Source organism: Bombina bombina, chromosome 4 (genome assembly GCF_027579735.1).
Source record: "Bombina bombina isolate aBomBom1 chromosome 4, aBomBom1.pri, whole genome shotgun sequence".
Classification (NCBI taxonomy): Eukaryota; Metazoa; Chordata; class Amphibia; order Anura; family Bombinatoridae; genus Bombina; species Bombina bombina.
In genome coordinates this window covers 726,208,075-726,222,015 of record NC_069502.1, presented here as the reverse complement: position 1 = coordinate 726,222,015, position 13,941 = coordinate 726,208,075, and the positions used below count along the sequence as shown (strand labels likewise).

The 13,941-nt window shown below is 39.9% G+C and overlaps 1 protein-coding gene across 1 annotated transcript in view; it reads left to right on the top strand.

Annotated features, from left to right (window-relative positions):
- PACRG (parkin coregulated) overlaps nucleotides 1–13,941 on the top strand; it is an 875,091-nt gene that overhangs the window by 518,095 nt on the left and 343,055 nt on the right. The window contains exon 4 of the mRNA XM_053710928.1: nucleotides 6,978–7,127. Coding sequence (XP_053566903.1) covers nucleotides 6,978–7,127 — 150 coding nt within the window. The remainder of the gene's footprint in view (nucleotides 1–6,977; nucleotides 7,128–13,941) is intronic.

The window sequence follows — 13,941 nt, the reverse complement described above, 5'->3', positions numbered from 1 at the left end:
ATAGATACTCTGGTTCAGGCCAGAAAACCGGTAACTAGAAAGATTTACCATAAAATATGGAAAATATATATCTGTTGGTGTGAATCCAAAGGATTCCCATGGAATAAGATAAAAAATTCCTAAGATTCTCTCCTTTCTACAAGAAGGTTTGGAGAATGGATTATCTGCAAGTTCTCTAAAGGGACAGATCTCTGCTTTATCTGTCTTACTACACAAAAGACTGGCAGCTGTGCCAGATGTTCAAGCATTTGTTCAGGCTCTGGTTAGGATCAAGCCTGTTTACAGACCTTTGACTCCTCCCTGGAGTCTAAATCTAGTTCTTTCAGTTCTTCAAGGGGTTCCGTTAGAACCTTTACATTCCATAGATATTAAGTTACTATCTTGGAATGTTTTGTTTTTGGTTGCAATTTCTTCTGCTAGAAGAGTTTCAGAGTTATCTGCTCTGCAGTGTTCTCCGCCATATCTGGTGTTCCATGCAGATAAGGTGGTTTTGCGTACTAAGCCTGGTTTTCTTCCAAAGGTTGTTTCTAACAAAAATATTAACCAGGAGATAGTTGTACCTTCTTTATGTCCGAATCCAGTTTCAAAGAAGGAACGTTTGTTACACAATTTGGACGTAGTCCGTGCTCTAAAATTCTATTTAGAGGCTACAAAAGATTTCAGACAAACATCTTCTTTGTTTGTTGTTTATTCTGGTAAAAGGAGAGGTCAAAAAGCGACTTCTACCTCTCTTTCCTTTTGGCTTAAAAGCATCATCCGATTGGCTTATGAGACTGCCGGACGGCAGCCTCCTGAAAGAATCACAGCTCACTCCACTAGGGCTGTGGCTTCCACATGGGCCTCCCAAGAACGAGGCTTCTGTTGACCAGATATGTAAGGCAGCGACTTGGTCTTCACTGCACACTTTTGCCAAATTTTACAAATTTGATACTTTTGCTTCTTCGGAGGCTATTTTTGGGAGAAAGGTTTTGCAAGCCGTGGTGCCTTCCGTTTAGGTAACCTGATTTGCTCCCTCCCTTCATCCGTGTCCTAAAGCTTTGGTATTGGTTCCCACAAGTAAGGATGACGCCGTGGACCGGACACACCAATGTTGGAGAAAACAGAAAGCTTACCTGATAAATTACTTTCTCCAACGGTGTGTCCGGTCCACGGCCCGCCCTGGTTTTTTAATCAGGTCTGATGAATTATTTTCTCTAACTACAGTCACCACGGTACCATATGGTTTCTCCTATATATTTCCTCCTGTCCGTCGGTCGAATGACTGGGGTGGGCGGAGCCTGGGAGGGACTATATGGCCAGCTTTGCTGGGACTCTTTGCCATTTCCTGTTGGGGAAGAGATATTCCCACAAGTAAGGATGACGCCGTGGACCGGACACACCGTTGGAGAAAGTAATTTATCAGGTAAGCATAAATTCTGTTTTCAAGTTCCATTTATTGATATTAAGTTTATCCATAAATTTTAACAAATTCTCCTCAACAATGGATCATTTAGATTAGAACCAGGTCTTTTCCTAAGTATTTGTTCAGACTAGAAATTTCCCATTTTAATCTTTGTTCCTTAAGCAATTTCTTTTTATATTCTTCAAATGTTTTATGTATGCTAGTATTATCTGTGTTTGTAGGTGCTATGCTCCCACCTGGTGTGGGTATAGTAAATGTTTCACCTACATCATAGATCCACTCATTTTCATTTAATTCAGCCATGTGGAGAGTCTGTAATTATTTATGATTTATGGGTGAAACACATATAGCTGTATGTTTGTCGGAGGGGTAACAGCTTACCACCTCCGCTCAAGCTTGGAGTTCCTGTAAAAATCAAGCCCAGAATGGCAAGCAACAAAGCCAACAGCAGAAAGTGGCAAGGCGTGGATTTACCACTAAGTGCCTTGTGAAAGATGGAGCAATGACCGGGCAACGGATGGATAAGGTGCCGCATACTGACAAGTGTTACACAGCCTTGAATGGGATTAAAATGGGTATCGCCCTGGGTATAAGTAAGTGTACTTGCAGGTTATTAAAGCTAAGCTGTCCGTTATACATAAGCCAAGTGTCAATACAAGTTTTAAGCTTTAAGAAGCAGCTCAGATACTCTGAAAAGTGATTGGACTTTTATTGCTTTTTGGCTACCTCTATTGGAGACCGGATTATCCAGGAATAATTGCATTTTGTAACCCCGGATTAGAGGCCTCTAAAGGGTTTTGACCAATAGAACTGCTGATTACTAGTCATCTATGATATTTGGGACTCTTTGCTTTTTCTGCATATGTTGCCTATATATGATATGTATTTTCAATATTTGTTTAAATTAAATTACAATAATATAGCAATTTACTGGATCGTCTGTTTCTCTTTATGCTGCCTTAGCCTTATTAAGAAAAAAAAAATTATGATCCCTTAGTGCTGGTCTAAGAGTCAGTTTTTTCCTCTTTTTCTTTGCTATATCATATACATGACTCTCCGTGCACGGATAAACGGTTTTGATTGGGGTCTCCCAACACCGCTTATCTATGGGTAGTTAATACATTTAGGAGTTGTGCTGATATAAACCCCTCCCTTTTTCTATATATATATGTACACATACATCTTTAGACATGTATATGTATGTGTCTCAAGAATCTGCAGGGGGCGGTATTGCACCAGCAGTTCACAAGAACTGCTGGTGCAATAATTAATGCCGACAGCGTATGCTGTCGGCATTTATCGATGTGCGGCGGACATGATTCGCTATAGCATGTCCGCACCATGATAAATGTACCCCAGAGCATGAATTATCAAATTGTGCAGCAACTGCAACTAAATATGTGCAAAAGTTCACAGCATTTTTATATGAGTCTCTGGTTGGCTGATGGCTGCACATGATACAGGACAGGGGAAATTAAAAGAAACTTTGAAATTTGTCAGAAAAAAAATCTGTTCAATGTAAGGGCCCAATGATGTAAAGCTCTCTGTTCTGGAAAGATTATCTAAGAAATCAGTACTGGGAGGTCCCTCAAAAAAATATAAAAAGGCAAATTTTACCTTGAGAGACACATACATCACAATGTAATGCACAAAAAAGCCCTAAAGATTTTGTGTGATTTCTCTCCCTGCCGTTGAGTTATTGATGATCAGGCCCAAAGTATTATTGCATTGTTTTTTATTATGCATTTGTTAATTATGCAATTCTACTACAGTACAATTTTTTTTGGTGCAATTTCCCTTCAACAAAATGTAAACATTCAGGGCCAGATTACGAGTGGCGCCCTAACTATTTTGCGCAAGCAATATTGGGTATATTGGGTATGTGCATTGGACCTCTTTGCAGTTAAGAAGCTGAAAACATGTAAAATCATATTTATGCAATATTAATATTTAATACAGTGTTATACTGTGCTTTTACTATAAATATTTCCCATTCCAATGTTCTTCACATAAGGGAATATGTTCTATGTAATCTTTAATATATATTCCTATGTATATCTGTATACATCTATACCTATATATAATCATTTGTATATATAGGTATAAATATATCTTTGTGCATAAAAACATTATATATATATATATATATATATATATATATATATATATATATATATATATATATAGTAACAGGAACACTTTTAACCACGGTCTTCTAGGGCACAAATGCAGCACAGGACAGTCCACTGTAGTTTTAAAGGCTTTATTTTTCACAGCAACAACAAACAGGCAGTTCATTTTCAAAAGAGGGAGATCTTTCCTCTGCAGCAATGTTAAGTACTTTTTGTAAATATCAGTACTTTCAAGTATGTCCCAGCACTTCACAGCATTCCACAAGTGCTTTGTCAAAATAATGTCCTTGTACAGTTCACAATATATATATATATATATATATATATATATATATATATATATATATATATATATATATATATATATATATGCATTTATGAATAAAAAGAACATATTCTTCTATGTGAAAAACATTGGAATGTGAAATATTAATATTTCATGTCGGGTTAGCACACTTGAGAAAATGCAATCGGGATTGCACACGAGTAGGTTCCCCCCCCCCCAACTTTTTGCACTCCATTGAAGTCTATGACTGAATACGTTAATGTGGTCTGCAACATTCGAAAATGTCTTTTTCCGCACGTCGGGTTAGCGCGCGCGAGAATACTTTTTACTTTCAACTTGTAATACGAGTGCTACTCGACGCGTGGAAAAAGCTTACTTCTAGCAGAGTTAATGCACGAGCGGGAACAACAATTAGTGCTCCATTTGTAATATAGCCCTCAGTGTTTATGTTTTTGAAACAAAAAAATAACCAATGTACAGTTAAAACTATTCTAATGTGAGTAAGGAGACAGGTTATTTGTACACTGTCAATAAAATGAACTTTTAATTGAATCTGTCTAGAATAATTGAATACACCTTTGTGGAAATATGCCAGATGTTAAACAATACCATTTCAGAACGTTAACATTTACTACAAGGAATTATAGGAGCTGAATATTAGTTTGGATACAGATTAGTCCAGTGCAATCCTGTAAACTACACATGTTACATGGAAGCAATATTCATACCACATTTCTATTATTATACTTTTAACCTTAGGTGCTATAGGGTGCCAGGTGTTGCAGCCTTTTTCTGCAAACAAGCAGATGGATAATCCTTATGGCTATCATGTTCTCTCCTCTCATATTTACACCAGTAGTTCTTAAAGGACCATTAAATACAGTAGAATTACATAATTAACACATGCATAATAAAAAAGACAAGGCAATAACGCCTACTCTGAATTTCAAATAAACAGTAAAAGAAATTCTGGCAAATTTATTTTTTCTCCCATTTTCCGGGCCCCTGTATCATGTGACAGGCATTTGCCAATCAAAGACTATACTATGTATACCCTGTGAGCTTGTGCACATGCTCAGTAGCTGTGTAAAATTTGATGGACGTAAATTGGAAAAATGTCTTCAAACATTTCCCTCAAGGAGATAAGAGAGCAGACATGTTGATAATTTTACATTTTGCCTCTTCTGAGCATGGGCAAAACTGACTCCCTGTTTATCTAGTGTTTATCTAGTGTTTGCTGACTAGTAAGCAAGCTCATTTCACTATAGCATATTTATGACATCAAGCTAGATATGCCTTCCTGTACAGTCCCTTGTAGGGCTGTGACAGATAGTAAAGGACCCTGCACAAATATAGTTTAAAAAAATCAATACAAGCTAAAATCCTTTTAAAATGATGAATAATACACATTGCAATAACTTATATTAAGTATAAGCCACTGCTTAGTGCTTTTTTATTACAACAATGAAACAGACTGTTTCATATTTCTTTAAAGTGGAAATTCAGCTTCTAGTTATAAGTAGGCTGATCATATTTCCTTGAGATAAAAACGGGACATTGAGATGTCAAAAACGGGACGGGGTTAATATTCTTTATTCATAGGAAAAAAAGTAAGATTTTAACAAAAGTTAACTTTCATGACATGAATATAAACTATTGAGCCTACAATTATCCTTCAGTGACAGAAGAACTCATACAAAATATTTAGGTAGACGTAGAGCTATAACATCTAAATACCAATCCACAGTGTTTTCACAATTTTCCCATGATCTAACTTGGGAATGTGACGTGTATATTTTTGAAACACATGCCGTTAACTCAATGTTTCCAAAATTGAAATTATCCTCTATGTTGTCAAGGCAAATTCCCCCATATTAACTGATTTTAAAGGGTAAAAGTGTAGCCTCTGAACAGGCGTTTGGTTTGAAGATCTGGATTAGTAGTTGTAGATTTTCTTTAGCTGAGTTGCCCAAAATCATTGTTACATGGTGGAAGAACTGAGAAAAATGTGGAAATAGTTACTTGATAATGATTATAACATCTGTACAACCAGCACTGCAGCAGCATAATAAGCATAATTAATGAAAATTAAATTGATTGACAGGCACAGACACTGGTCTTACCTTGGCCGTGCACAATTCTTGCAGAACTTAGACAGTTGATCTACTTGATCACTATGTTTGTATGTTCACACTGTGACACAAGAAGATGGCAAGAATTATCTCTCTGGTGATGGTCAGCCGCTAATTCGGATGATGGCAGAGGCAGATGATCATCACATTAGATGATGACAGATCTAGTCCGACTCCTGTCCTTACTAGGCGCTAACTAGTAGTTCTAACTTCTCTCTCCTCAGCTCAGTCTGACAGTTCACGACTGAGTACTGACCTGTCACTTGCTTTCAATGATCACGCCCTAATTTTGAGCGCGGACGATATAGACGCGGTGCTGTGGATCATGTGGGCATAGCCACCCAACCCCAGCCCTGTAGTTTAAAAAAAAAACCCAGTCAGGGAGTTTAATTTTTTTTAGTAAGGGATGTGTGTGCTAAAAAATGACACTTGCGCTATCCGCACGGTCTGATAACTCTCAAAACGGTACAAAATGAATATTATTAAAGAAACGACGGGACGGAGGAAGAAACCTAAAATAACGGTACTGTCCCTTTCAAAACGGGACGTATGGCCAGCCTATTTATAAGAGTAGATCTCTATGCTTCCAGGGGGTATTAGACCATGACATTTGGTGATACAAAATGATCACAAAGTAAATGCCAAGAGGAAATAAATACCTGTAGGGAACCTCATTTTTACTATCTATCTCTTCCACTATATTTTACCTTCCCCCTTTTCCCTCTGTTACCTCTCTTGTTGATCTCTGTTGACCACTAGACATAAAGCGAAAGACACTATAGTAATGAATAAGGAGGCCCAGTATGGCCTAGATCTTGCACTGCCTGCTGTCCTTTGATCTCCAGCATAATATTTGTGCCATACATGGATAATAACCAGAAATAAGTGCCCTATGTGCTGTAATGCCTGAGTAACAAATGCTTTAGAAAAATACATCAGTAGTAATCTGATAATTACAGATCAGTTTTGGAACATTTTGATTACTTTGGTTTAGAAACTAAATAGCAATGTCTTTATACTTTTAGATGCCCTGAACATTCGCAATCGCCAGGTTATCTGCACCACACTTAAAGTTCTTCAGCACCTTGTTGTATCCGCTGAAATGGTGGGTGAAGCTCTTGTACCCTATTATCGCCAAATACTACCCATCCTGAACATTTTCAAGAATATAAATGGTAAGTACACCAATTTTTTTTTGTTATTAAACTATTTTTTTCTGCTATCTCTACATCAAAGGATTAAAGCAGGGGTATCCAACTCAATGTATCTGGGGGCCACTGGCCAAGTGTTCTTCTCCCATGGGGGGCCGCTTGAGCTAAGTAAGTGCTCTGGAACTGGAAATACTAGAAACTGGAAGTGGCATTTACCAAAGTAGTAGTGTATGGTGGGAGTTGTCACCCACAATAGACATACACAGTTGTCTATATTTATCTTGTTTGTGCCAAGTGAAATGATCATTCTGGAACTGTATAACAAAGTAAAAAGGGGCATTTATCCAAGCAGTGAATGGTGGGAGTCTCTACACTAGACACTTGTCTTTATATCTTTTTTTTGTTTGTTAGAGCCTATATAGAACCTCAAGTAGTTACACCACTAGAACCCTAAAAAAAAATCCACAGCCCAAATGAATAATTTACCTATTAAAGAAGGGAGGGCCAAATGAAACTAACTTGAGGGCCGCATATGGCCCCAGGGCCTGTACTTTGAGACCACTGTTTTAAAGGGATAGGAAGGTCAAAGCTGAAATGTGCATGGCTGAATTTAAATTTTAAATACAAATTGTTTTTGTTCAATATACTTCTATTAGCAAACAAGCTCTTTGTAAAATGTATTACTGTTTCAGCAGCAGTGAAGACATAACTTGTGTCATACAAGCCGTTGCTGGCTCTTTGAGAAGGCGTGGTGCTTGAATACTGGTGCATAGAGAACCTATAGCATATCTGTGTATGCCGCTGAAATAAAGTAATACATTTTAATTTAAGCATTTTTGTAATGCTAGTATGTAAAATATTTATTTTTAAAACTGAAATTCACCCATGCATTATTTAGTTTTGTCTTCTCTATCCCTTTAAATAAAAAGTTGCATTATATTTATGGTTGATTTTAATTAATAGCCATCAGATAGTATAGCTACATTCATATTTCAGAGTAATATAAGTCAATTTTCCTATGCTGCTTTCAGAATCATTGTTATTTCAATTATAACACTTCTCACGTACAGCTTATTAAACAAAGTACAAAAGCTCTGAAGCCATTCTATAATCTCCTAATAATTAAAATTTTAAGTTTTGCAGAAGCTTTTAGAATAAACGAGTGCATTTCTGCTTTCATGGTGTAAACATGAACCTATAATTTGGATGTGCTCTTGAAGCAACACAATTCCTATTGTTAACCATTGTTAGTGGATTGTCTGATACACAGCCAGCTGTAAACGATAATAGCAGTTTCTTCATTCCTATAACAAAGCTCTTGTTATTTAATTGTATGAACAGCATTATATTCTGTTTAGAACACTGTCACCGTGGATTCCTTTTGTGAAACATTTGATAAAATCACCTGCCAATTTAGCGTTCTGTTTTTACAGTATGATATGAAAAAAAGGGTGTCAATTCTTAAAAGAGAGTCAACATATTTTCAATATATAGAGTTACAAATTAAATAGAAAATTGAGCTTTATGTCTGTTTAGTTTTATGTTGAAAAACATAATTTATGCTTACCTGATAAATTTATTTCTCTTGTAGTGTATCCAGTCCACGGATCATCCATTACTTGTGGGATATTCTCCTTCCCAACAGGAAGTTGCAAGAGGATCACCCACAGCAGAGCTGCTATATAGCTCCTCCCCTCACTGCCATATCCAGTCATTCGACCGAAACAAGACGAGAAAGGAGAAACCATAGGGTGCAGTGGTGACTGTAGTTTAATTAAAATTTAGACCTGCCATAAAAGGACAGGGCGGGCCGTGGACTGGATACACTACAAGAGAAATAAATTTATCAGGTAAGCATAAATTATGTTTTCTCTTGTTAAGTGTATCCAGTCCACGGATCATCCATTACTTGTGGGATACCAATACCAAAGCTAAAGTACACGGATGATGGGAGGGACAAGGCAGGAATTTAAACGGAAGGAACCACTGCCTGTAGAACCTTTCTCCCAAAAACAGCCTCCGAAGAAGCAAAAGTGTCAAATTTGTAAAATTTTGAAAAGGTGTGAAGCGAAGACCAAGTCGCAGCCTTGCAAATCTGTTCAACAGAGGCCTCATTTTTAAAGGCCCAGGTGGAAGCCACAGCTCTAGTAGAATGAGCTGTAATCCTTTCAGGGGGCTGCTGTCCAGCAGTCTCATAGGCTAAGCGTATTATGCTCCGAAGCCAAAAGGAGAGAGAGGTTGCCGAAGCTTTTTGACCTCTCCTCTGTCCAGAGTAAACGACAAACAGGGCAGATGTTTGACGAAAATCTTTAGTAGCCTGTAAGTAAAACTTCAAGGCACGGACTACGTCCAGATTATGCAAAAGACGTTCCTTCTTTGAAGAAGGATTAGGACACAATGATGGAACAACAATCTCTTGATTGATATTCCTGTTAGAAACCACCTTAGGTAAAAACCCAGGTTTGGTACGCAGAACTACCTTGTCTGAATGAAAAATCAGATAAGGAGAATCACAATGTAAGGCAGATAACTCAGAGACTCTTCGAGCCGAGGAAATAGCCATCAAAAACAGAACTTTCCAAGATAAAAGTTTAATATCAATGGAATGAAGGGGTTCAAACGGAACTCCCTGAAGAACTTTAAGAACCAAGTTTAAGCTCCACGGAGGAGCAACAGTTTTAAACACAGGCTTAATCCTAACCAAAGCTTGACAAAATGTCTGGACGTCTGGAACTTCTGCCAGACGCTTGTGCAAAAGAATAGACAGAGCAGAGATCTGTCCTTATAAAGAACTAGCTGATAAGCCTTTGTCCAAACCCTCTTGGAGAAAGGACAATATCATAGGAATCCTAACCTTACTCCATGAGTAACTCTTGGATTCACACCAATAAAGATATTTACGCCATATCTTATGGTAGATTTTCCTGGTGACAGGCTTCCGAGCCTGTATTAAGGTATCAATGACTGACTCGGAGAAGCCACGCCTTGATAGAATCAAGCATTCAATCTCCATGCAGTCAGTCTCAGAGAAAGTAGATTTGGATGATTGAAAGGACCTTGTATTAGAAGGTCCTGCCTCAGAGGCAGAGTCCATGGTGGAAGAGATGACATGTCCACTAGGTCTGCATACCAGGTCCTGCGTGGCCACGCAGGCGCTATCAGAATCACCGATGCTCTCTCCTGTTTGATTTTGGCAATCAGTCGAGGGAGCAGAGGAAACGGTGGAAACACATAGGCCAGGTTGAAGAACCAAGGAGCTGCTAGAGCATCTATCAGCGTTGCTCCTGGGTCCCTGGACCTGGATCCGTAACAAGGAAGCTTGGCGTTCTGGCGAGACGCCATGAGATCCAGTTCTGGTTTGCCCCAACGATGGACCAGTTGAGCAAACACCTCCGGATGGAGTTCCCACTCCCCCGGATGAAAAGTCTGACGACTTAGAAAATCCACCTCCCAGTTCTCTACACCTGGGATGTGGATCGCTGACAGGTGGCAAGAGTGAGACTCTGCCCAGCGAATTATCTTTGAGACTTCTAACATCGCTAGGGAACTCCTGGTTCTCCCTTGATGGTTGATGTAAGCCACAGTCGTGATGTTGTCCGACTGAAATCTGATGAACCTCAGTGTTGCTAACTGAGGCCAAGCTAGAAGAGCATTGAATATTGCTCTTAACTCTAGAATATTTATTGGGAGGAGTTTCTCCTCCTGAGTCCACGATCCCTGAGCCTTCAGGGAGTTCCAGACTGCGCCCCAACCTAGAAGGCTGGCATCTGTTGTTACAATTGTCCAATCTGGCCTGTGAAAGGTCATACCCTTGGACAGATGGACCCGAGAAAGCCACCAGAGAAGAGAATCTCTGGTCTCTTGATCCAGATTTAGTAGAGGGGACAAATCTGAGTAATTCCCATTCCACTGACTTAGCATGCATAATTGCAGCTGTCTGAGATGCAGGCGCGCAAATGGCACTATGTCCATTGCCGCTACCATTAAGCCGATTACTTCTATGCACTGAGCCACTGACGGGCATGGAATGGAATGAAGGACACGGCAAGCATTTAGAAGTTTTGATAACCTGGACTCCGTCAGGTAAATTTTCATCTCTACAGAATCTATAAGAGTCCCTAGGAAGGAGACTCTTGTGAGTGGTGATAGAGAACTCTTTTCCACGTTCACTTTCCACCCATGCGACCTCAGAAATGCCAGAATTATCTCTGTATGAGACTTGGCAATTTGAAAGCTTGACGCCTGTATCAGGATGTCGTCTAGATACGGAGCCACCGCTATGCCTCGCGGTCTTAGAACCGCCAGAAGTGAGCCCAGAACCTTTGTAAAAATTCTCGGGGCAGTGGCCAACCCGAAGGGAAGAGCTACAAATTGGTAATGCCTGTCTAGAAAGGCAAACCTTAGGAACCGATGATGATCTTTGTGAATCGGTATGTGAAAGTAGGCATCTTTTAAGTCCACTGTGGTCATGTACTGACCCTCTTGGATCATGGGTAGGATGGTCCGAATAGTTTCCATTTTGAATGATGGAACTCTGAGGAATTTGTTTAAGATCTTTAGATCCAAGATTGGTCTGAAGGTTCCCTCTTTCTTTGGAACCACAAACAGATTTGAATAAAATCCCTGTCCTTGTTCCGTCCGCAGAACTGGGTGGATCACTCCCATTACTAGGAGGTCTTGCACACAGCTTACGAATGCCTCTTTCTTTATCTGGTTTGATGATAACCTTGAAAGATGAAATCTCCCTTTTGGAGGAGAAGCTTTGAAGTCCAGAAGATATCCCTGAGATATGATCTCCAACGCCCAGGGATCCTGAACATCTCTTGCCCACGCCTGGACGAAGAGAGAAAGTCTGCCCCCCACTAGATCCGTTTCCGGATAGGGGGCCGTTCCTTCATGCTGTCTTGGGGGCAGCAGCAGGCTTCCTGGCCTGCTTGCCCTTGTTCCAGGACTGGTTAGGTTTCCAGGCCTGTCTGGAATGAGCAACAGTTCCCTCTTGTTTTGAAGCAGAGGAAGTTGATGCTGCTCCTGCCTTGAAATTTCGAAAGGCACGAAAATTAGACTGTTTGGCCTTTGTCCTGAGGAAGGGTATGACCCTTGCCTCCAGTAATGTCAGCAATAATTTCCTTCAAGCCAGGCCCGAATAAGGTCTGCCCCTTGAAAGGAATGTTGAGTAATTTAGACTTTGAAGTCACGTCAGCTGACCAGGATTTAAGCCATAGCGCCCTTCGCGCCTGGATGGCGAATCCGGAATTCTTAGCCGTTAGTTTAGTCAAATGAACAATGGCATCAGAAACAAATGAGTTAGCTAGCTTAAGCGTTCTAAGCTTGTCAATAATTTCATTCAATGGAGCTGTCTGGATGGCCTCTTCCAGGGCCTCAAACCAGAATGCCGCAGCAGCAGTGACAGGCGCAATGCATGCAAGGGGCTGTAAAATAAAACCTTGTTGAATAAACATTTTCTTAAGGTAACCCTCCAATTTTTTATCCATTGGATCTGAAAAAGCACAACTGTCCTCAACCGGGATAGTGGTACGCTTTGCTAAAGTAGAAACTGCTCCCTCCACCTTAGGGACCGTCTGCCATAAGTCCCGTGTAGTGGCGTCTATTGGAAACATTTTTCTAAATATAGGAGGTGGGGAAAAGGGCACACCGGGTCTATCCCACTCCTTGCTAATAATTTCTGTAAGCCTTTTAGGTATAGGAAAAACGTCAGTACACACCGGCACCGCATAGTATCTATCCAGCCTACACAATTTCTCTGGAATTGCAACTGTGTTACAGTCATTCAGAGCAGCTAATACCTCCCCAAGCAATACACGGAGGTTCTCAAGCTTAAATTTAAAATTAGAAATCTCTGAATCAGGTTTCCCCGAGTCAGAGATGTCACCCACAGACTGAAGCTCTCCGTCCTCATGTTCTGCATACTGTGAAGCAGTATCAGACATGGCTCTAACAGCATTTGCATGCTCTGTATCTCTCCTAATCCCAGAGCTATCACGCTTGCCTCTTAATTCAGGCAATCTCTGACAGGGTATTATTCATGATTGCAGCCATGTCCTGCAAGGTAATCGCTATGGGCGTCCCTGATGTAATTGGCGCCATATTAGCGTGCGTCCCCTGAGCGGGAGGCGAAGGGTCTGACACGTGGGGAGAGTTAGTCAGCATAATTTCCCCCTCGACAGAACCCTCTGGTGATAATTCTTTTATAGATAAAGACTGATCTTTACTGTTTAAGGTGAAATCAATACATTTAGTACACATTCTCCTATGGGGCTCCACCATGGCTTTCAAACATAATGAAAAAGTAGGTTCCTCTGTGTCAGACATGTTTAAACAGACTAGCAATGAGACTAGCAAGCTTGGAAAACACTTTAAAACAAGTTTACAAGCAATATAAAAACGTTACTGCGCCTTTAAGAAACACAAATTTTCCCAAATTTTGAAAAAACAGTGAAAAAATGCAGTTACACTAACAAAATTTTTACAGTGTATGTAATAAGTTAGCAGAGCATTGCATCCACTTGCAAATGGATGATTAACCCCTTAATACCAAAAACGGAATAACAAGTGACAAAAACTTTTTTTAAACAGTCACAACAACTGCCACAGCTCTACTGTGGCTTTTTACCTCCCTCAATACGACTTTTGAAGCCTTTTGAGCCCTCCAGAGAAGTCCTGGATCATGCAGGAAGAAGCTGGATGTCTGTGTCTGTAATTTTTGCTGTGCAAAAAACGCCAAAATAGGCCCCTCCCACTCATATTACAACAGTGGGAAGCCTCAGGGCACTGTTTCTAGGCAAAATTCAAGCCAGCCATGTGGAAAAAACTACGCCCC